Genomic DNA, 23,141 nt, shown 5'->3' with positions numbered 1-23,141 from the left:
ACGATAACGGATCTTCCCACCCATGCAACCTCAATTAGGCATGAGAACCAAGGAGAGAGATACAATAGGGCATAGCTCATCGGAACCCAGTCCTGTAAAAAGCCAACTCAACGAACCAACGAGAAACATCATCAAGGGGGTTCTCATTTCCCAATGACTGCCGTGCTGGATCCACGAAGCCGAGACTAAGTGGACCCCCGTAGATTGAACGGCCGTTTTGAACTGCTTCCAGCTCCATCCAGAATCTCCCGAAACTGCTGCCACCCCTGATGACCCCGCTTACGGAGAAAAAAAAAGAAGCTAGATCTGGACCTGGATTCGTCCGAGAATAGTCTCGTCATTGATCGTTCTTTTTTATTCTTCGGCTGAGATGTTGCATCGCATCGTGCCTCGTTCCCAGTCTGAAACACCACATGGCACCAACGGGATTTCTCCAAACTGCCGCACAGACCGTGTTAACTAAAAGGCTAATCGGATAAAGCAGCGTGGCAGAGGAAAGCACTTTTATGCCTAATGTCAGGCGGGGGGAATAGGCTTTGGGCTTGTCAGGGAGTGCATTTTGAAATTCACGTTGGTTGGACTGTCTCGTGTGGTTGTTCGTTCTCAGCTTGCTGACCACCATAGCAACCATTGGCCATTGCGATCCGGTTCAAGGAACGATGGATCTGACCAGCTCACGGCTGGTGAGTTGGACTGTCGCGGCATGCCCGATTCAAGTAACGTAGCTCCGACGCTGCCGTGTGATCGTCCCCAGCGAGTTGAAACAACTTAACAAGACAGTTCCTTGCACCAGGAAGTGTTAGCCCTCTCTGCCAACACGGCTCGGTACCGTTCAGTCTTGGGCCTCAACTCCGCAAGTTTGCACGATACTGTATGTACTATAGTTTCATAGTCTGGACCCCTGTCCTCCGTATACTACTGCAGACTACGGGGGAAACGGGGCGGACATGTCTTGGTCCTGCGATATCCTGTATGCCTGTACCAGGCTGGACTGACTCGTTATCGTGCAATTCGTGATGATCTCGAGATCGACACGGTCTAATCAAAGACCAAAGCCTTTTTTCGCTCTGAATTCGTCATCACCACTTTCACCCCCTCTCTCAAAGAAGATCCCCCGCGTCAGGATACCGCAAGTCGGCATGCTCCTCCAAATAATCCATCCAATGTTTAAGAAAACTACTCCCCCTGTCACGCACAAAAACCCCCCGATTAACCTCAAGCTTCTATTGCACGCACGGACAAAACTTTACTTACCGACTGATAGTATCCGAGTCCCCACAGATGCAAAGATGCCGTCTGGGGCGTGTCATGGCCACTAGTGTCCCACCCCCAAAATAGCCACCGTTAGCCGAGCCCAATGTTTCATGCTGGAGAGAAAAAAGGGACCCAAAAAGTAGCGCGAAAAAGAGGAAATAAGGAAATAAGAAAGCCGATTATGTGAAAACATCCCAAAACATACCGTTCAATCGTCGTTTCTCACCGAGGAAACCCACTTCGTGCTCCGCATTGCTTCGCACCAGACTAACCACCACGGCCTCTTTTTCGCGACCCTGGAAGCCGTCGACACTGCCTAGTTCTAGGCCGGGGTACTTCTCACGGAGCATCTGAGACAGAAGAGCTAACTGGCCATTGTAAGGGGTGATCACCGCGATGCTTTCGGGACGCACCCCAGCCGCGATCAAATTGTCAACGTGTCGAGCGACCACCAGGGCCTCCATTTCATTGCTCTTGCTCTCTCCAAGCAGGGCCTCTTTCTTGCCGATATCATCATCCTCAGTCTTCTCGGGAAAATCACCGCCTTGCGTATCCCAGAAAACGAGAGGTTCCTGAGTATCATCCGTGCCCTCGACTTCGTAGGGCAGGTCGGCAAGCAGTCGATCTTTGACTGAATCGGCGGCGATCAATCTAGACTCGTAGAGCTCGTCCGATGGGAATCGCATGATCTTCTCGTGCATCCGATACTGGGTCGTCAACATGCGTTTGATCCCTGGCCCGTGCAGCGCCAATAGACGATCGAACAGGGTCCGCTCGAGTGAAACGCCCTTGAGTATCTCCTTCTTGGCGTCACTCTCATCCCTCTTTTCGGAATCTTTGCCGTTCTTCTCTTTAGTTTTGAGGTTTGCTGATTTCACAGTCGGGGGTAACTGCAAGTGATCACCGGCGAGCACCACTTTTTCAGCTGATAACAGTGAAATCCAGCACTGTGCCTCGAGTGCTTGACTAGCTTCGTCGATGATCACGACATCGAACTTTTGATTCTTCAATTGATGACCTCCCGCACCGTGAAGGGTTGCTAGAACCACGCTGCTCTCTCGAACCAGGTTATCGACGCACTTGGACTCGCGTTCCCGAAACTCCTTTCGTAGGAGTTTGAGATCGTCATAGATAGCCCGTCGCTCACGGCCAGTCCTCGTCTTGCGAATACTGGCTTGCTTCTCATCCATTTCTTTGCGAACATCTTTCACGATACTCGCTGCATCGGAAGTCTGCGTGAGGACCTCAAGGGAATGCTCCATTACTGACGGGAGTAAACGGGCTGGATGACCGATTCGCACCACGGGTACTTTGTTTGGGGCAAGACGCTCGACAATGTTGTCCACGGAGATATTTGACGGCCCACAGACGAGGATCCGCTTCTTTCGTTGGATCATCTGCATGATAAGTTCGATCAGGGTGTGAGTTTTGCCTGTTCCCGGAGGACCGTGAATGAGAGCGATATCTTTCGCGGCCAATGCAAATCGAATGGCGTCTTTTTGTGAGTCGTTCAGCGAGGGATCGATAAACTGTACATCCCCAGTTACCTCATAGTCTGGTTGTAATGGAGTGGTATGGCCAAAAGCAACGCGCATAAAATGCGAGTGATCTCCTTCGGTCATTTTGACCATCTTCTCCATCGTCTGCCTCATTCTTCAGCCTGTCAGCTTTGTTGTCCACATACTAAGAGCTATCTGATACATACCGTCTATAAGTAACATCATTCGCAAGTTTAATCCTGCAATTGAAAATCAGCTTCATGCATACCAAATTAACCACTCACCCATTTCCACTCACGCCCAAAGCTTCTTCCCCCACAACTCCTCAATCGCCTCATCATCCTCCTTGGACCTCCCCCCACCACCCTGCTGCCCAAAAGCAATCCAAATAGCCTTATCATTAACCCTCGTAACAACACCCTCCGGACCACCCTTAACCTCCTTCCCACCATCCTTCCCCTTCTCCTTCTCCTTCCCCGCTTTCTTCCCCGACCCCGCAGAGACATCATTAACACGAACCACATCCCCAACCCGCATCCCATGCGATCCCAATCTTGGCTGCCCATCCGAACCCCTCAAGTCCCCTCCATCCGGAGCTTTAGACGTCGACGCAATAGCCGGATCGGGCGTGAACTCGCCCACCACACGACCGCCCAGACCGGTGCGGCATTGTGATAGAACAAGACCCGTTAGGGCGTAGCCGGTTGCTTGGAGGGTTCGTCTTGTAGATGGGGATACGGATGCGGCGGTTGATGCGAGTGAGGAGGAGGCGACTTCGGCTTCGTGCTCGTGTAGGAGGAGTTGGAGCTGTGTTTCGGCGAAGGCGGGGATGGAGATGGGTGTTGGTGGGGCCATGGTGGCCAGCAGGGGGGATGAGGGTGCTGGGTATATGTGAGAGCCCGCGTGTAGAGTGTGGATGGGTAAGTTTTTGGTCAATAATTGCGCTGGGATGCTTCGTTGGCTGCGATATGTGTGGTGTGAAGCTCTCGGGGATAAAAGTTGGAAGCTGCAGCTATGTCCGCCCCACGCGGGGATCCATCGCTGGGCTCGACCATTCAGGAACCGTGCCAGAGATCTATGAGAGGTCTGTAGTTTACCGTTCATAGATTGACCAAATGTATAAAAACTGATCTTCAGTATTCCATGATTGATGATCAGGTTCGCTGCAGCTGGATATGCATTTACTCTACTCACCCATTCGGTATACCTACTACTGACGACATCAACAGCGATATATGCAACTGCCTCTATGCCCGGAAAAGTACCATAATGGATTACAACGTACAAGCTATTTCTAGCATGACACCAAATCGTAGGATGCCTTTTAAACCTCGATCAAACCTTCCAAGAGTAATTTATTTTGCGTCGAGGCCCGAGGAAATACACTAGACGAGTAGCTTGCGCCGACCTTGCGCCGAGTGTCTGATATACAGAGCAATTAAATAGCCAAGCAAACCACCCACTATACCAGCCATTGTCTACTATACAAAAGGAGTCGAGCCCAAACGGCTCATCTCTCATACCGCCTCAATCTTAATCTTCGGCTCATCAAGCCCAGGACTCCCCTTAATCACCTCCCTCTTAACCGGACTCAACCCCTTAATCTCACTCTTACAAAGCTTCGTCCCAGCCAAATAACACTCCCCACAACGCCTCTTCACCGGCTGACAAGCCGTCTGTCCCAATCCAACCAACAACTTATTAATCTCATGCCACTTATCCCTGGGCAACCAAGACTGCAACGCCATCCTCGTCTCCTCGGGGGTCTTAGTCTTATGCCACCCCCACAAATTAGTGATGCGGTGGACGTGCACGTCGACACCGATTCCCTCGTGTTTACCCCAAGCAGCGCTCATGCAGAGATAGGCCATCTTCGGACCCACGCCTGGGAGTTTCATGAGGCCTTCTGGTGTGGAGGGGATGTCACCTGCGTATTCGTCGCGGAGGATTAGGGCGGCGGCTTTGATGTATTTTGTTTTGTTGTTGTGGAAGCCGACTTTTTCGATGAGCGAGTTTAGGTACGTGGGTGAGACGGCGAGGATGTTTTCTAGATTTAGGGTGCTGTCTTTCTCTGGGAGTGAGAGGGTGGTAGAGGGGTCGTCGTCGGGATCAGGCTTGATTTTGACTTCATCCGTGGTTTCGGGTTCTTCTTTCTTGATCGTGTTGACCAAGTCTGGTTGTTCGTCGCCGAGCTCCGTGTGTAGTCGTTGCATTGCGACGGCCGTCACGGTGTCCTTGGTTTGAGACGAAAGCATCAACGCAATGAGAGTTTGGAAGCGGCGATCTCGAGGAGAAGATGCCCGCCAATATAGCTCTGAACAGCCCATTGTATCCACCGGCGCAGTTGGATTGTCCGCGCGCATCTTCTTCACAATGTTATACATGGTCTCCCAGTTGGACGGAGGTTCGACAACAATTGCTCCATCGGCATCGCGAGTTTTACGAGCAGGCATGCGTCGGTTCTTGGCTGGTGTTGTTGATTTCTCGTCGGGCTCTTCCTCTTTCTTCACGGGAGGCTTGCGAGGGGTGCGATTGGAAGCTGATAGGACCTTGGGGTTGGCGTTGGGTTTCCGACGCTTGGAGGGAGGTTCGAAATCATCGAAGAGGTCTTCGATGTCCGCGGTATCGGCAGACGAAAGAGAAGACTCGTCATCGCTCCTAGTCGCGGGAATCGTAGCAATCGTCGGTATCAACTCGCTTTTCTCGGTCGAGTCCGCATTGTAGGCGAAACCCCTGAGCGCCCCTGTGCCGAGGGCTGAACTGCGAGTTTGGCGTCGCGCAGGGGGCGACAACGCCTGGAGCACCTTTGCGGTCTCCTTGGATGCTCTAGAAGTACGCATCGCGAGTCACACACGTATAGCTGGAGACAATTGTAGAAAGCAGGCGATGGGGTCGGGAAATTTCACATGTGGATTCAGGCCCGTGGATGCGGTCTGGGGCAAAGTGCCGATTCCCGCGATTCCCCAGCCTCGGCGACGATCCCAGTGCCTTCCTCTCCAACCTTCCCTGCCCGCCGAGGGTCTGCTTTCGCATTCTACACAACTACGCCTCCTCGTCTCACACCCTGATACGTGGTATACACTGTCTATCCTCATTGACCACCACATTCCTCATACCTCCACCTGCGCGCTCCAACACATTCCTCGGAAAAATGGCTGGACCATCCACCAACACCACGCAGCGCTTGCTGCGCGAGCTAAAAGACTACGCCAAATCACCCAATGAAGCCCTCCTCCACCTCGGCCCAGTCGACGACGAAGACCTCCTCCGCTGGGAAGCCGTCCTCAAGGGCGTAAACGGGACACCCTACGAAGGTAATGCGCCGCTTTAACCTCACCCACCCGCCCAACCCACTCCTAGTCGGACATACCTAACAAGCAACGACATCTCACCAGGCGGCCTCTGGCACCTCCGAATCGCAATCCCGTCAAACTACCCCCTCGCACCACCGACAATCCACTTCACAACTCGCATATCCCACCCAAACATCTCCTTCGCGACCGGCGAGATCTGTCTCACTCTCCTCACGACGGAGCACTGGAGTCCCGTCTACACGCTTTCCTCCACGCTCACCGCTATCCACCAGCTCCTGACGGATCCGCAGCCTGACTCACCGCTGAACGTGGACGTCGCGGCGCTTCTCCGGGATGGCGATTTACCCGCGTGGGAGAGTGTGGTCCGGTATTGGACGGGCGAGGAGCGGTGGCAGGGTGGTGTGGCGCAGGGACGATGATGTCGAGACCACCTTGAACAATGAGAGGTATATTCTCGGATTTTAAGAATTTGGGAAGGTCATCGAAGAGAAGAGCGGATTGATTGGATCTACGAGGACATGGTATATGAGGTGATTGGTTCTTTTGGTGGACAAGTAATTTCGGCCGCGCCTGGTGGCGCATACATACCCCACTGCACATTCTGAAGCTTTATATATTGCGAGTTACTATATACGATGATTTTTATGTCTACATATTGACAGCATGGACATGCATTTGAGTCTGGAAGAAATAAAGTATCTTTCGTCGACCGCCGAGGCCGAGACTAGAAAGATCACTGCATTTTGTCTTTCGCAGATGAGAAACACCTTCTAAAACCACAAATTTGATAGTGCACGCTAAATGCTGCCCGTGTAAAACAATTGGAAAGATAGCCCAGATTAACCCGAGTCCAGATATGATCAACGCCGGAGAGAGACAATGTTTGAGAAAGGAGAGGCATGAGTGTAAAGCTCGTAAGGATCGTGAGGTGATGACTGGAAGTGTCGTCGATAACGCTGGAATGGATGGATGCAAGGTGCGATTGCATGATGATGGATGCGAAATAAAGCAGGGAAGTAAAATAAAACAAAATGCCATCAACTGTGAAGATGAAGCATGGGTGAGGTTTTGAATGACAAGGCTGGATGGACGGTCGAGACTTTCCTCACAGCGCCATGGCGACCATGACGGCGCCACCGACCATAGCGACAACCTCCCGGGTAAGACCGGCGGTAGTCATAGCCGCAGCACCAGTTTGCAGGCCTGGAGAAGAGCCAGTGGTGGTCGAGCTATCGGACGAGCCCGTTGCGTGGACGTGCACGATAGTTGTCGAGGTGATAGTGCTCAGGCTGCCATCGGCCAAAGTCGTAGTGCTCTTATACGTGGAAGTATAAGAGCTGTCGGTAGTGGGAGCAGAAGTAGTCGAGGAAGAAGACGAATGGCTCGTGGTAGTAGTGAGAGTAGACTGCGTCGAGGAAGTCGAGGTCGTGCTAGGGACACTCGAAGACGAAGACGAGCTTGTCGTGCTAGACGAAGTAGACGACACGGTGGTAGTCGTCGAGCTTGAACTGGAAGACGAGCTCGAAGTCGTCGTCGAAGTAGGCTCCGCGGTCGACTTTGAAGTCGTGGTTTGCACGGTGGTAGTAGTAACAACCTCACTGCTGGAGGAAGTCGTGGTGATGGGCACCGAAGTAGTAGAATCCGCGGAGGTAGTAGGCTCAGAGGAAGCGGTGGAATTGGTATCCCGCTTGGCGAGTCTGACTAGGCTAGCGATCGTATCGTCATCACCTTGCAGGGCCTCGGCGGCACTCATGTCAGTCGGGAAAATGCCGTCCTGGAATTTGCGAGAGAGGGCATGCAGGGCTTCGTGAATGGAGTTCACGTTGATACCGGCCAGGACCTCCTGGAGAGACTGGGACTCACGGTGCACGGCATGGTTGATCACTGGCTGCTCCGTCGCGAAGGCGAGAGACATGAGCATGAGTGATACGAAGACCAGCTGGAGGAAATTGATTCGCAGCATTGTGGGCGACTTCAATTTCAGTTTCAATTTTATGGTTGTGTGGTTGGAAGTGTGGAGGCACCACCGATTTGTTACAAGCCGGATGCGGCTTGCAAGGTTTAGAGAGTTGGAGATTTGGTGGTGGGGAGGGAAGAGGAGCAGGGGAGGAAAAGAAAGAGGAGAGGGGGGGGTAAGATATGGAAATAAGAGCAGATGGGGCAATATGCAGGTCAGAGGTACAAGATAAGAGAAAGAAGAAGGAAAAAAAAATCCTCTTATGGAGACGAGGATGAGGCAACGCAATGAGCTCAGACAGCTTCCCGGTTTTAGGCCGACTACCAGTTGGAAGGAAGACACTAGTGGAAGCGATCCCTAAAACTCGATAGCTTGGGAGCTTGGATCAACCGCGGGGGACAGAATTAGCATTTTGATGATGAATAGATTAATCTATTGCATGATTCTGGAATAGCTTGAATAAATTCTTTCGAGACTATGGAAGAGAGCTTGGATAGGTTACGAGGCTGAAATGGAGCCTCGGATTATATTTAGCGACCGTTCATGAACGGGTCTCGGTGTGGCTGAACGAATTAAAATCTCTTTGAGGATCGACGGCCGATCGGATCGACCAGAAACGATAGCTTTCCATCTACCGTAGGTAGTCATATTTAGCGAAATCATAAATGATCCTTGACACATTCCGGTCGGGACTACTCCCTGAACCCCTTTTCATACATCTAGCACACCACAAAAATAGTCAATCCCTCTTGTTCTCTAGTAGTCTTTACAAGAGCATCTCTAGAATACGTACACATCTATCGACTAACACGAGGACCCGGCCATTCCGTGACGCTAGCCTCTGCCACACTGGCCCAATCAACGCCTCCATTATGATTCTCCATTCAAACGAACACTGTACACCAACGAGGCAGGCAGTGCAGCCCCACCCATCACTCGGTCTCACGCCCTCAGGGCTGAAAATAGGCAGGCCCACTCCGACTCGGCGTCGTGTTCGGTTACTCGGAGTCATGTTGTCATACTTTTCTCCCCGCTGGGAAAATAACAAGCAAGTGAAACGGGTTCCTAGCTGATCCATGGGTATCCTTCCCAAGACCATCAACATAGTGGTAATGTCTCTCGTGGATGTTTATTTATTTACTCTAGTTGCAATTATAACCGGCAATTGCTGTAGCATTGTTCTCCTCACGCATTGGCATCGCCTTGCATCATCTTCCTCGTCATGCAGTCATTCGTATTGACTGGCCAACGCACCAGGCCTCCAACGAATGTATCAAATCCAATGGAAGTGTCACCAAACCCCTCGTGTCTCACGACACCCCGCAGGCGCTTGTTGCCGAAGTCCTATCGCCAATAACGGTATTCAATGGAGAGCAATGGGGAACACAATGTCATACCTTACCCAATCATTATCCATTAATTACTGATATGTCCATGGTTAAGAAACAATCTCTTTCGCAAAAGGACCCGAGATCATGTTTACATTTCCTCCCAATTACTATTACTTCCGGCCGCATCAAAACTCTATCTAATGAACTCTGTCAAACAACAAGTCTTTTCCAGTTTCCCCTGCCCTGCCCTGATCAGAGTCAAGTGTAGGTGTAACATAACCCTTTCTCCACTGGACTCATGACCTCACCAACACGCCGATTCCCATCCAAAATCCCAAACTCCATCTCCATATCCAACGTAACAAGGTCTGCCCACGGCGGATTCAAAATCCGATTCGTCCCATTAACCGCAAACCGCCTCTTCCCTTCATCCACTGCCTGCCAGATCGCCCACAATCGATCAATCATAGCATGATGAAGCATAAACGCCGGATCTTGCGGCGAAGAAAAGAGATCTTGCATCGTGGATCCAATACTAAAATGCCCTCCACCATGTAGACCTAACACCCCCTCGGGCGCTGCCGGCCAATGATCCATTACCATTTGAAAGTCGACTATATCCCTCGCCGATAAGAGACGGTTGGCTTGTGTCTGGCTGGTAAAATGTGTAGAAACAAAATTATTAAGGCTCCGATTTAGACAGCGCGGATTATAGTCGAATCCCGGATCGGGGATATCGGTTGGAGAGGAGAGACTGTGTGGGAAGGGTCCGAGGTGGATGGTTATGTCTTTGAATGGTCCGCGGCGGACACAGCCTCCGCCCGAACCGCGAAATATGGTCACCGCACCACTTGATAAACTTTGTTCGTCTGGGTTGTATTCACCGTCGCCGGAGAGAGATGTCTCACTGCCGTCGAAGAGGGGGCTTTCATGGAGGTTGCCTGACCAGAGTGGCCAGTTCCAGTAGCTGGCCGAGATGATGAGAGGGTGTTTGTATATTTATAGAGTTTTATAAGTAAAGACTTACGGCAGATATCCCTTGTACCGGCACTCATCCCGAAGAGCTTTTTCGAATAACCAGAGAAAATGCCGATGCCACGGGAGAAATAATCCACTGTAGTGACTGTTCAGTGTGTAGTTGATATGGGTTCTACATAGATCATGACTATGAATTCGCTATTGGGGTTGTGTTTTAGTTTGTGAAATCTTACGCAACAAAATCATCGAACCGGCTTCGCACGCCTGGATACTCTGCAGTTGGAAGTCGAGGCGGTGCATGCATGAGACATATGACGGCGTTGGTATACCCAATCCGCTCTGCTGGTAACATGTCGCCCCTTGAGATTCGACAACGGTCAGATATGACGAAATATACAAATTTGGATACGATAGCGAGAAGATATCTCACCACTCCCTTCGAATAGCGATGTTGTGGAGCCCGCATAGTTTCCGTTTCGAGTCCAGTGGAACCGAGAGCACAGTACTTGCTAGCGATAGCCATGACAAGAAGAACTTCAAGAGAAACATAGTTCTATGAACGTTGCTAGCACCGTGCCTGTGACCTCGCTATTGCAATGACGATTGAGATGAAACAATGTCTCTCCTTAATGAGCAATATATACAAGTTTCGACCCCCGCAATCATCGCGTGTGGCCTTTTCAGCTCTCTATAATGTTATCATTGGTATAGGGTAAATTCCAGGGACTGCCTGTCCACCCAGCCAGAAAAGGGCACGCGAACACTGATATGTCTCAGTATTCAAGTCTAGTTGAAAATTCAGATCGATCGAGTTCGACAATCCCGAAGTCGTGACAATATTCTTCAGCTCTGTGTAGCGCGTAAGCTGTTGAATAGGTGATGATACGAGCGTATAGTATAGATGACGATGATTATCCATAGCCATTCCCTGATTTTCGATAGATTCATGATATTATCGTGAAACAGAGCACTGCATCTTGGTCCATATCCTACCTAGTATCTTGGATAAGATATCGTCGAGCTTTGACCGGCCAGGGCTTCCCATGGGACTAAGTAATGGGTCGGTGCGGCTGGCTGGCTAAATGTCTAGAGACTTGGATTGGGATCCCAAAACGGGATGTAAATAGCAGCGTAAGAATATGAACTATACACTGAATGCTGACTAGCTCTATAGTGATGGTTATTGAGCTTTGATATTCTTTCTGATCAATTAGATGTACCTGACGTGTGATAGAGTGCCAAGAGAATTAGATCTGACCGTTTGATAAGCGACATTTAGGAATCTCCCCACCTCACCCCCACTTTCATCCTTCATCCTCGCCTTGCGGCTCTTCTCACACCATCATTCTTCTGGGCGATTCCCAGAAAAGCATCGAGAGTTAATTCTTCTTATCTTTCTATAGCGCGATGGACCGTCTCACTGCCGATGATCTCGATGATTCTTGCGACGACGACACTCCCATAATACGGGCAGCAGCCAAGTCCAACCCCGCGATCTTAGAAGCCCTTCTCGCCCATCACGCAAAGGCCAGCGCAGAAGAAAATCTATCCTATCGGGAGCTCTCACGGCTAGAGCGCCTTGGCCCGGGCGCTACCATAAGTGGAACAGCATGCAATATCTTTCGGTCGCCTCTCAAATCTGCTATCCGCGCCCATCTGCCACACAATGCCCGTCTCCTTCTAGCTGCCGGGGCCAACCCTGATGGCATACATCGGATCTGTATGTCAGACTATTCCGTACGGTGGATTCGCGGTCGTCATTTTCGAGATGATGTGACGAGCTTTGCTTCGTGTAAGCCTCGTGATATAGTTCTTGCAAATGCTCGACGAAAAGGTATCAGTCACCAATTATGCCCGTTGACTCAGGCAGAGCTTGACGAGCGGAGTTATGGGTTTCCCCGTTTTTGGACGGAACCGAATGTACCCGGTCAACGATTGCAGATGGAGAAGGCTTTGACTGCGCTGGAAGTTGCAGCCCAGGTAGGTGACGTGGAGAGCCTTGATATGCTACGTGCAGCTGGAGCGGATGAGACTGCCTGGGTAAAGGAGGTGTCACTGGACGAGAAGCAATTTCAACTCGATGATGCAGAGTGGTCTGTTTCCTATCTCTCGACATCGTCGCCTGTTCATGAGGCTATTGCCGCAGGCCAGCAGTCTATGCTTCGTCACTTGTTGTCGACTTGTGGGTATTCGCCCAACTACCGCCCGTATGCAGCGCCGACGGTCGCTCTCCCGCCATTATCTTACGCCATCGCTCGTTGCAATCCCAGCGACCCAGGTGTACAGAGATGTATAGTGGATCTCCTGTCCCACCCCAAGCTGGATGCAAACCTGCGTACACCAATATTCAACGTCCACGCCCTTCATTTTGCAACTGCATACCACGATCCGGGTATCCTTTTATGGCTCGCAACTCGTGTTCCAGGTGGGTACAACGCTGCGGGAACCACTGCTCTAGGACATACGCTACTTCATATAGCTTGCCTCCCTCTCACGGCGACTCAAACCGTGGCTCGCAATCCGCACGTTGCCAAGAGCATACACTGTGCACGCACCCTAGATTCGAAATGGAAACCCCATCGTCTACCGAGTCCTCTACATATCGAATTTTCCACTGCAGAGGCGATAGGCTTGGGGTACAAGTTAACGCCCATGACCGTGGTTGAACAGTTGGCACAACAGGCTAAAATCAGGATTTTGGTTGATTGGGCCGGTGTTGATGTTCGAGCAAAGGATGTAGAGGGTAACACAGCTCTGCATTACTTGGCCGGGACTTTGAACATGAGCGAGGACACAGTTGAAATGGTTCGGCAGATAGAAGGGGGCGAGGAAGTCTGGGAGAAATCGGAAAACTGCTATGGAGTTACTCCAAAGATGATGTGGGGTGAGTAAGTTATCGCGAGGTGAGTCTGCCCATTCACCCGTTCGATTGATACTCAAGGTGAGGTTCCAGCCTATGGCTAGGTAATGTATGAGAGAGAGAGATATCAAATTGTAGGAATCGTATGTTCTTTGGGTGTACCACGAACATCAAAGTGAGTATCAGGTATACGGAGTAGAAGAAACCGCAAATCCGGTCAAAAAATTGAAGTGCATCAAGAAATATGTGGAAATATCATTGCGTTCCTATTAAGCTTGGGTATTATCATAGCAACAACGTGTAGCAATGCGTCTGTATCGCCTGTCCTGAATTAAATGTGCGTTGGCCATTGGAGCGACCTTCATATCGATAGCAGCGCGCCTTCACTCCCACTTCCTCTCATACGAACCAACCCATTCACCCCAACCCACTACCTTCCCCTCAATCTCCTTAGCCACCTCGTCAACAGTCGGCAGGGGACTCATCTTAGACGTATCAACAGGCTGACTGAGCGCAATAAGCGTAAAAAAGTACCGATGCGGCCCATGCCCCAACAGCGGACGCGGCGGGATATAAACCGTTCCCCGACGATTCTTGCCGTACTTAAACCCACCCTTGAGCGTATACTCGCCCTTTGCAACCTCAAAGTCCACATCGCTCACACCCATCGTAGTGGCAGGGATACCGTAGTAAATGCCGTGAATGATTGGAGAGGGCAGAGGAGCATCCGGGTCCTCGCTGATAAGTAGGTACTCCTTGACATCGGGTGTTGCGGCAGACCAGCTCAGAGTCGGGAAGCGGCCGATGCCTTCGGCGGAGTGGTCGATGTGTAATTTTGATCCGGAGGGACCGACCTCGATGCATTTGAGTGTGAGGGTTGGACCGGGGGTCTGGGCGAATGCAGGGCCCTTGGTGAATAGGCGTGCGTCGCGGCCCTTGGCGCTCGCAAAGATGCGGCTGATGCCGTATTCGATGTAGTTCATCTTGGCGTGGTTAGTGAGGTTCTAGAACGATGGTCAAGTTGCACGAGGGGCGGTTGGTGGCATACCTTGAGTTGTACTCAGCGATGGTAAATGCGCTTGAGGAGTGGGAACTTCCTTGAAAAATGTCAAGAAAAGTTCGTCTGATGAGCTCGTCGTCGTTTGGTGTTGGCGCGCCTGGTCGGGCCGTTCTCGGGCCGTTTACGGCATTCTCCTGCAAGTCCAGCCTTGACTCTCTTTATCTCCATGCCACCTTCCAATTCTCTTCTTTCGCTTTATCAACCCCAATGAAGACTCCACGGATGAGCCAATCCCATACGGTCTTAATTGTCATTTTGCTGACGTGGCAAGCTGGCACAGAATCAAGGCCAACTTAGTTCGTGGCATGCGTTTTCTTTCCACAGTGGGAGGCTGACTGTGTTGTTTAAGCTCATTCGACGGCAATGAAGACCAGAAATCTATACAACATTCTTGAGAGATTCAAGATTGAGTTCTGAATATACTCCACGGTGGGTATCAACAATACCTAACCCTGGATGTCCATCACATGGCAGACCCTAGCCACTAGCCGAGATCCACCGATCATTGGTGATGGCTAGCGACGGTCGATCGAATGCGGGGACACGGACATTTTGTGGGGGAACCGACCGAGGTTTCACGTCGAACCCTGAAGAATTTCAAGACCCTGAAGAACGCGCGCTTGTCCGCTATCGCACGCCGACGGCCGCGAATTTGATGTTTTCTTGACTGGCAGCTTGAATATACATCTCTGCCCACAGCCATGGAGGTGTTCAGTGACTATGCTAGCCCCCTGTTTGCACAAGCCTCGGCCTTCTGGGTTGGCATTGTGGACACCTACTCCGCGCAACGAATCGAGTTTGTGGGCACATTCCTTATTCAAGTTCTGACATTTTGGGTACCCTCGATCGTTTATCTATTCCTAGATGTGATCGCGCCCAAATTCAGTCAGAAGCACAAGATCCAGCCGGCCCCAAAACAGCCCACCCGCAGTGACATCGTGCGCTGTTTCATCGTGGTTACCCAGAACCAGATCCTGTCGTCCGTGCTACATATCAGCCTGATCTACATCAGTAGCAAAGCTGGATCGGGATCGTCCTACCGTGTCACCACAACTCTACCATCAGCCTTTGAATTCATTCGTGACTTTGCGGCAAGTCTGGTCCTCCGCGAAGCGATGTTCTACTACAGCCATCGACTTCTTCACATCCCATACCTGTACCGGCGCATCCACAAAAAGCATCACAAGTTCACAGCTCCCATCGCGCTAGCAGCCCAATTCGCGCATCCGATCGAGCAAATTTTCGCAAATGCACTACCGATCTCTCTGCCTCCGCAGCTTTTGCATAGCCACGTGTTGACGTTCTGGGCGTACCTTGCCTGGGAGTTGTTTAATACGGCAACCGTGCATAGTGGGTACGATTTCTTCGGGAATAAGGCGAAGATGCATGACCTTCATCACGAGAAATTCAATCTCAATTACGGGTCAATTGGATTCCTTGATTGGGTGCATGGAACGAACAAATTGGGGAAGCGACACTCCGAGTAATCATGCGACCGCTGCGATCAGGTCTCGGCGTTGTTGAACAGATCCCCACAGTCTGGCAATTTTGCGTGTCTTCGTGTCTAATTCCACTTCGGAAATACCCTTCTATGTTATGATGGAGTCTCCCGTCAGATACTCTTTGATGTTCTCATTTCGCCGCTTGTAGCGAGCGTCATAAAAACAGCAGCTTCCCCTTGATATCTCCTTCCTTCCTCTGTCAGCCACCCAACCAGCCTGTCCTCTTTTCCAGCATTATCTTATAGAGTTGGTTAAAGCAGAAACCTTCTGAGCTGGTATTTTATAAATACATTCTGCCAGCTGTGAAAATGTTACTATATACTATATTTTACGTCTCTTTTCATGCCCGTATAGGTAATCGGTCCTGGAAACTTTAAAGAGCTCGATCTTTCGTTTCGAGGGATACGGAGTGTCTGTCAAATGATTCCTACGTACACGGATCTGCTTCACCTTGTCTCCTGCTTAGAAGCATGGTCTCCTTCATCAACTACTCTCCAATCTCTCTGCGAACCTTGTGTTTGGAGAATCCGCCCTTCATTTGACGCGACCCCCATTCCTTACATCTCGCAGTTATCATTGATACAGTTATCCCTTGCAACCCACTCTCTTGATACGGCAGCTACTCGATTGAGGGTTCCACTTGCTTGGAAGGAATCATCATGGTATCCCTTATGGTCAATCGAATGCTGCTCAGTGACTCTTACATAGACCTGCTGCAGGTAAGTACCACATCAAAATTCTTGAAAGCTTTGCGCAGCGCTAATACTTTGCACGAGCAGTCTTGGCGTATAGGCGTGCACGATCTAGCATTACTCACGAAACTTTTTCGATGCATAAATTTGGCAGTCCGTTAAAGGCACAATACCTGATTGGCGATTCAACTTTAGATTAAGTTCGTCTTCGCGAATTTTCGGCGGAGGTCTGGACCCTCCAGCACATCTTCCGATATTCGCAGGAGAACGAGGCCAGTTTCGAGTCCGAATCGATGGCGAAAGCCGCCAATGCCGTTCGTAACCTTTGCGCCGGTTTTCATTCTCTCGTCAGCGCCCACCGTTCCCGTCATGGATTGTAAAATAAGACGACACCATCTCAGGTCAGGCTTTTCGTTCCCGTTTCGTAGGCGTTTCGCTGCGTCAACTGATATTTTCTCTTTTCTAGAGTCGCAATACTGGAATTAAGACACAAGTACGACCAACGCATGGCTGGACTGGTGCTCTTGAAAGGATACATCCTTTTACCATTCTGTCTCCAGGAGTGCGGTAGACTTTCACACCGGAGAAACTGTCTAGAGCGCGTGTTTTACCCGCCACGATATAGCTGTAGTGCGACCTTCATCTCCACCAACTTCTTCTGTCGCCGAATTCGAAGACAACTTCTACCTATGCCGTGCTCTGCCTAAAACCTGCCTCCAATCACGGGCCTATCTTACGAGGCATCCTCATCCACAAATATCGGCGGCTACTCTTTGTCTGGAGACACGAAACATCTGCTGTGATTATCTACGAGATTGTCACTTCCTTCCAAGTAAGCCATACACCACCCTGGAGAACATCTTTATGCTTACCGGCTCTACAGAAAGATGGCCTCTCACCCAGGACCAATTTTCGATATGCAGGACGTCGAATCACCTGCCAAACCCAAGATGCCACCAGAATTTCAACCTCGAAACTCAGGCAATCGGCCAGGTCTACCAGGTACTATTGAGATATACTCAGCGGACGTATATAATGCAGTATGGATCTGTCGGTGTCCTTACTCTAGATGGTGCGAAGATAGTCCACAAATCGCAGCCCAATATGAAGATGTGTCCCGTTAGAAGCCCAGGACCAGGGACCGGGAGCCCCGGATGAAGAGGGCACGGCTGTGGCCACACTAGAGTGAGCGGAGATTCAAGAAATGGAAAGTAGCATTGGGGCCTTGGGCTCCAGGCATTACTTCATGGGTATACTCGAATCAGAGTCTAGAAAGCGATCATTTACAACATGCTGACCTCCGATTGTCCTGGCGCCAAAGGAAGAATGACCATTCCGACTATAGCTGACGGTCTTTTGCTTTTACCGACTCATTCCCAATGGCCTCAGTATACCAGGCTTGTATCAACAACGCAGAGTCCAACGCGGTCGATATTGACATCCCTAGAGGTCAACAGTAATTGAACCGTATTGTGTCGAGCTACGACGAAGAAAATATTGAAGCTGTCGTATCCCTGGTCGTTACGCTCCTCGACTATCAACTGGCTAAAAGGAGCCCGGCCCACTCAGTTTGGGCTGTCCCCATGATGTCTTACTTCAGAAGAATGTCCTGCTGTTGGCAGCCATTTCTGTACCGCTGCACAGCTGATCCGTCCCTACACAGGCTCGCACTTCAAGAATCCTGTTCTGCAATCTGAAACGAAGATCTGCAGCCCGGCTTTTAGGATCCCGTCTCGGTTCCTCCCTTCTCAAGAAACGCATCAAGCTTACGAAATATGCATTTTGACCTTCTACTCAGCTCACCATAAGCTCTACTGGTAGGCAATGAGGAAACTCCGTGCGGAAAATCCAGGCTTGGAGGCAGACAAGGCAAAAATTGCTACTGTTGATCGTTGTCAAGGCCATGAAGTAGACATCACTATTCCCCATCTCGTCATCGTTCAGAAGCCTGGGTTGATTTGATAGTGAAGTGCGAGTTTGTATGTACGATGATGGCGAGCTTAATCTAGGTACTACATGTTTTGAAATAAAAAGAATCCACTCTCCCGTGAATCGAACCCCCGGCCTTCGAGTTCCCTATACGCTTCACCGAAATGCTCCATCGCCATCCCACGATGCCGAAGTCCATACCCTCCGGGACTACACCCACTAGCCAATCCCCCTCGACAAGACCATAATACCTTTAAAATATTATTTTTTAGATATAGGATAGAAGATATAAAAGATATATATCTATTAAATAAAAAAATAAAAATAAAAGAAGAAATCGGCGAGCGAGGGGGATTAGCTCGCTCGCCCACTCTCCCCCCTTGGGTGTGCCCGGTCATCCGTGGAGCTGTGCTCGACATCGGATACCAGTCAACCATATTTCCCCTCATTTTTTTCCTTCACAGGGGCACACCCAGTGGCCAACCAGGTGGCGCAAACCTGGCTAACCAACTAGGCCATATGAGGGGGGAGATTACCTAGAAGACCTGGAAGTTGGTGATAACACCCGAATTCATCTACCACCGCATACAATCCTAATGCAGCGCCGTTCCAGGATTTGGCCCCATACACCCCCGGCAATATTCTTTCTGGGAAATTCGGTCTGCGAAATAAAATCTAGATCTTATCTCGTCGAGTCCGCCTACCCGATACTGTCAACAACCCAGCTGATACCGTACACACCCAATGATGACTTTGACTCGTCATTAAGTTCAACATCGCCTTCCTCGGCAATGCCGGAGTGGGCAAGGTAACAAAAACAAGACCTGCAGCACTGCCCTTCGCTAATGCCTTGTCAGACCAGCTTCAAACGAAAACATCAGACTGGCGAATTCCCCGAGGGCTATAATCCTACCATGGAAGTCCAGGCTCACGCGCCCCCGTGGAACACGGTCAGCCATCCACACAACGTTAGCAGTTGCTGTCTCCAAATACTGACTGCACATCTAGACTGCTGGATATCTGGACATGACCTTATGGGAGATCCCCGACAGCACTGAGCTGTCTGCCTCTAGCTACGACGCCCTGAAACACGCCGACGTGGCCTTCATTCTGTCTGATGCGTGCAACGAGTCAACTTTGAACCATGTCGCATCGTGGGAACGTACGCGTCCTTCCTCCCTCCCAAGTACATTTAAACTAATCATTCTACCTTTGCGGAGAAACTGCACGATGCCACTCACGACTCCCTGCCTATCGTAATGTGCGGCAACAAGGCCGACAAAGTTGAAGGAGGTCCCTACAGCAAGCCAGAGTTAATTCAGCATGAGTACTACGACACGTCAGCCGAGACCAACTTAAATCTGGATGAGCCATGGTTTACATATTCCGGCAACTACTAGAAGTTCCAGACTTGGTATGGCTTCTAGCCCGTTGTTGTTCTTTACATATGTGCTAACCTAGTTCTAGCAACCCGTGGCGCTCAGTTGTTGCCCGCCACCCATCAATAGGGCTCGTGGGATTCAATGGCATCTGGAGAAGGAAAGGGCTGCGCAAGAGCCTTTTCTTGATGAAGATGGGGATGGCATTGACTTGTGATGATCAGACTTAATTTTAACCTGCAGCAGGGTACACATGGGAAGAGCAAAGTTGATGGTCGATTACATTTGGTGGGCCAGTGAATACGTTCAATGTCAAACTGCAGTCATAGGTTTCCTTGATAAAAGTACGAAGCTAGCCTTAAGACTCTAGGCCACTTGGTCTGAAGGTCGGCATTCTGTCCGATAACGTGGTCCTTCTCACATATGCTAGTCCAATCGGCGAATGGAATATTTACCCACGCTAGATATATTTCCAACTCCACGCGGGGTATATCTCACCTGCAATTCTTTGGCACCCTTGTTCTCCAAAGTGAGATCAAAAGCCTACAACGCAACGACTCGCTTTTATACAGAATAGTGTGTATCTACTTGGCGGTCCTCCGATGATATGTGTTGGGGTACAACCACAACCCCAAATCCGGGGTGCTCTATCGACATGAAAGCATAGCCCTATTGTATATACATGGGGCTAAGTCGGTACAACTGTGTATTGTATCCATTGAAACCAGGGCTCATTTAAGATTCCAGCCTTACTTGGGGTAGTCATGCCGTCCCTTATCACCAGCGGAGGTTAACCGAGCACGTTCATTAGTCCATTCCGTAGAGAAAACTTGATGGACGAGCCTTATCGACTACCCCAATTCTTTCCGTTGGGGTAGGTATAGCTCTGGGACAAGGCTACCCCATCTTCATTGCTTATCTCTGCAACGATGATCAAGATAAGATACAGTTGGAGTCTAGGATGGATATCTGTCTTACCTGGAGCTATATAAATGATCAAAAGACCATATGATCGGCTAGAATGAGCATAGGAGAGTCACACAACCCTAGCCGTGCATAGAATCAAACCGCATTGCACATCGTATAACCAGCTATGGGCAACGAGCTCCGCGTCCTCCCTGCTGGTGCAGGCTATGGAATCGTCATCGGCATTGGCGGAGTATTTGCCCTCTTTATGCTAAGCCTAACCTGGCTCCAAAACCGCTACACCCGGTTCTCAACCCACCAAGCCGAAGAATTCAACACAGCCTCCCGCTCCGTCAAACCAGGCCTAATCAGCGCCGGCATCGTCTCATCCTGGACATGGTCCGCCACACTCCTAACAAGTTCAACATTCGCCTACGAATATGGCGTCTGCGGACCGATGTGGTACGCCGCAATGGGAACACTCCAGATTCTGCTATTCAGCTTGATCGCGATTAAAATCAAGACGAATGCCCCCGGTGCGCATACGATGCCGGAAATTGTGCTGGCGCGACATGGGAAGATTGCTCATTTGACATATTTGTATTACGGGCTGGCGACTAATATGCTTGTCGGTGCTTGTTTAGTTCTCGGTGGTGCACAGGTTGTTGAGGCATTGACGGGGATGAATGTTTATGCAGCGACGTTTCTTATTCCTGCCGTTGTGGTGGCGTATGTTATTGCGGGTGGATTGCGGTCGACCTTCATTGCTGATTATACCCATACCGTGATTCTATTCATTGTGATTTTGGTATTTGGCTTTTTGATTACTGCTACCAGTGATTTGGTTGGTAGTCCCGGCAAGTTGTACGATCTTCTGCAAGCGGCCTCGAAGACGATGCCCATCGACGGCAACACCGAAGGTTCGCATTTGGCGTTTCGCTCCGTGGGAGGATTGATATTTGCCTTTGACTTGTTTGTAGCTGGGTTCTCTACTGTCTGGTTGGATCAGGCTTATTGGCAGAGAGCTATTGCCTCGAAGCCGGAGACTTCAGTGAAGGCGTATATCCTCGGTGGCATTGCGTGGTATGGTGAGTTGACCTCTGCTTCTTGGAAACACCTTTGTTTCTTGGAAATGTAGGACCCTATCATATTGACAGCATAGTAGGCATTCCATTCGGATTCGCGACAGTCATGGGCCTGGGCTGTGTAGCTCTTACAGGAGACCCGAGATTCCCTACATACCCAAACCCACTATCCACCGAACAAGTTAGCGCAGGGTTGTCTGCACCAGCAACAGCCGTTGCACTCCTCGGAAAAGGCGGCGCAGTATTGATGCTGATCCTTTTGTTCATGGCTGTGACTAGCTCAACCTCTGCAGAGCTGATTGCAGTCTCATCGCTGTTGACCTTTGACGTGTACAAGACATACTATCGTCCCACGACTACCTCGACCGATCTGGTCAGGGTGAGCCATTGGGCGATCGTAGTATACGGACTAGTCCTCGCCGCGTTCTGCTGTGTCCTAAATGCAGTCGGTATCAGCTTGACCTGGGTATTGACTGTGCTGGGTGTGATCGTGGGCGGTGCCGCTCTGCCCGTCGGGATGATTCTCTTGTGGAAACCCATGTCGACCGTTGCAGCCATTGGCGCGCCCTGGATTGGCTTCCTATGCGGTGTCATCGTCTGGTTCATCACGGCATGGAAGCGTAATGGGGCAATTACCGTCGCCAGTACTGGAGACACAACCAATGCTCTGGCTGGGAATATTGCGTCGTTCGGAGTCGGGTTCATCATGGCCGTCGTGTTGAGCTATGCATTCCCCAAAAACCATATATCTCCAGAGATGAACGCGATCACTGGTATTGCAGCAAGCACCGAATCTCACACGCCAACCCAGGACCAGACCCCTCCGACCGAGGAAAAGGAGAAGACAACCCCAGAGCCAGTATCCGACGAGATTATGCAATCGCAACCAGTACCGACTTCGAGAAATGAATTAATCGACTATCTCGAATCCAGCACAATCGAGCCCATGGACCCCGAGCTCGCGCGAAAAGGCACACGTATCGCCATAATCGCCAACATAATATTCTTCTTCGGTGCTGTCATCCTAGTACCCTTTACATTATTCGGCACCAGCTATGTATACAGCAAGTCCTTCTTCACAGGCTGGGTGGTGGTATCTTTTATCTGGATCTGGACGAGTGTGATGATTTGCGTCGTTTATCCCGTGGTAAGTACGGAGCACAGAGGACACTATCGCACTTCAACTTCCCTCTCTTCCATCCCAGCCTCAAAACACGTCAATGTCAATCACGACGCTAACACCCATTCCAGGTGGAAAGTATGGGGGCATTGCGGAGCATTGTGGGTGGTCTGTGGGGCGATGTGAAGGCTGTGCTGGGCCGTCGCAAGGAGAAAGTGGCCGTTATTCGCGACGCGGCATGATGTTTTATTCGGTCGGGTTTTTGGGTGGCAAGT

At 50.5% G+C, this 23,141-nt stretch overlaps 10 protein-coding genes across 10 annotated transcripts; 5 read left to right on the top strand and 5 right to left on the bottom strand.

Moving 5' to 3' along the window:
* Nucleotides 1–1,433: 1,433 nt before the first annotated feature.
* On the bottom strand, nt 1,434–3,608 carry N7496_001882 (putative DNA helicase; the record flags this gene model as incomplete). Its single annotated transcript, XM_056694813.1, has 3 exons — nt 1,434–2,907; nt 2,960–2,992; nt 3,052–3,608. The coding sequence occupies 3 exons, from the start codon at nt 3,606–3,608 to the stop codon at nt 1,434–1,436; spliced, it is 2,064 nt and encodes a 687-aa protein (XP_056561542.1).
* A 662-nt stretch (nt 3,609–4,270) lies between these two features.
* N7496_001881 (endonuclease III domain-containing protein) lies at nt 4,271–5,593 on the bottom strand (the record flags this gene model as incomplete). Its single annotated transcript, XM_056694812.1, has 1 exon — nt 4,271–5,593. One exon carries the CDS (start codon nt 5,591–5,593, stop codon nt 4,271–4,273), a length of 1,323 nt encoding a protein of 440 aa, XP_056561541.1.
* A 311-nt stretch (nt 5,594–5,904) lies between these two features.
* Nucleotides 5,905–6,486, top strand: pex4 (putative ubiquitin conjugating enzyme (UbcJ); the record flags this gene model as incomplete). The annotated part of the gene is made up of 2 exons (XM_056694811.1): nt 5,905–6,067; nt 6,149–6,486. The coding sequence occupies 2 exons, from the start codon at nt 5,905–5,907 to the stop codon at nt 6,484–6,486; spliced, it is 501 nt and encodes a 166-aa protein (XP_056561540.1).
* Nucleotides 6,487–7,172: 686 nt separating this feature from the next.
* On the bottom strand, nt 7,173–8,030 carry N7496_001879 (putative GPI anchored cell wall protein (Dan4); the record flags this gene model as incomplete). Its single annotated transcript, XM_056694810.1, has 1 exon — nt 7,173–8,030. The coding sequence occupies one exon, from the start codon at nt 8,028–8,030 to the stop codon at nt 7,173–7,175; it is 858 nt and encodes a 285-aa protein (XP_056561539.1).
* A 1,583-nt stretch (nt 8,031–9,613) lies between these two features.
* On the bottom strand, nt 9,614–10,633 carry N7496_001878 (tyrosinase family protein; the record flags this gene model as incomplete). The annotated part of the gene is made up of 3 exons (XM_056694809.1): nt 9,614–10,296; nt 10,383–10,478; nt 10,567–10,633. The coding sequence occupies 3 exons, from the start codon at nt 10,631–10,633 to the stop codon at nt 9,614–9,616; spliced, it is 846 nt and encodes a 281-aa protein (XP_056561538.1).
* Nucleotides 10,634–11,740: 1,107 nt separating this feature from the next.
* N7496_001877 (uncharacterized protein) lies at nt 11,741–13,225 on the top strand (the record flags this gene model as incomplete). The annotated part of the gene is made up of 1 exon (XM_056694808.1): nt 11,741–13,225. One exon carries the CDS (start codon nt 11,741–11,743, stop codon nt 13,223–13,225), a length of 1,485 nt encoding a protein of 494 aa, XP_056561537.1.
* A 351-nt stretch (nt 13,226–13,576) lies between these two features.
* Nucleotides 13,577–14,176, bottom strand: N7496_001876 (YbhB/YbcL family Raf kinase inhibitor-like protein; the record flags this gene model as incomplete). Its single annotated transcript, XM_056694807.1, has 1 exon — nt 13,577–14,176. One exon carries the CDS (start codon nt 14,174–14,176, stop codon nt 13,577–13,579), a length of 600 nt encoding a protein of 199 aa, XP_056561536.1.
* Nucleotides 14,177–14,954: 778 nt separating this feature from the next.
* N7496_001875 (sterol desaturase family protein) lies at nt 14,955–15,740 on the top strand (the record flags this gene model as incomplete). The annotated part of the gene is made up of 1 exon (XM_056694806.1): nt 14,955–15,740. One exon carries the CDS (start codon nt 14,955–14,957, stop codon nt 15,738–15,740), a length of 786 nt encoding a protein of 261 aa, XP_056561535.1.
* Nucleotides 15,741–19,221: 3,481 nt separating this feature from the next.
* N7496_001874 (RAN-BRUMA GTP-binding nuclear protein RAN/TC4) lies at nt 19,222–19,776 on the top strand (the record flags this gene model as incomplete). The annotated part of the gene is made up of 3 exons (XM_056694805.1): nt 19,222–19,326; nt 19,385–19,522; nt 19,597–19,776. The coding sequence occupies 3 exons, from the start codon at nt 19,222–19,224 to the stop codon at nt 19,774–19,776; spliced, it is 423 nt and encodes a 140-aa protein (XP_056561534.1).
* Nucleotides 19,777–20,848: 1,072 nt separating this feature from the next.
* On the top strand, nt 20,849–23,108 carry N7496_001873 (sodium:solute symporter family protein; the record flags this gene model as incomplete). The annotated part of the gene is made up of 3 exons (XM_056694804.1): nt 20,849–21,749; nt 21,827–22,893; nt 22,998–23,108. The coding sequence occupies 3 exons, from the start codon at nt 20,849–20,851 to the stop codon at nt 23,106–23,108; spliced, it is 2,079 nt and encodes a 692-aa protein (XP_056561533.1).
* Nucleotides 23,109–23,141: the final 33 nt, after the last annotated feature.

Source organism: Penicillium cataractarum (genome assembly GCF_028827025.1).
Source record: "Penicillium cataractarum strain IBT 29864 chromosome Unknown utg000001l, whole genome shotgun sequence".
Lineage (NCBI taxonomy): Eukaryota > Fungi > Ascomycota > Eurotiomycetes > Eurotiales > Aspergillaceae > Penicillium > Penicillium cataractarum.
The sequence above is the reverse complement of the archived record's forward strand: the minus strand, read 5'-3'. Positions and strand labels throughout refer to the sequence as shown.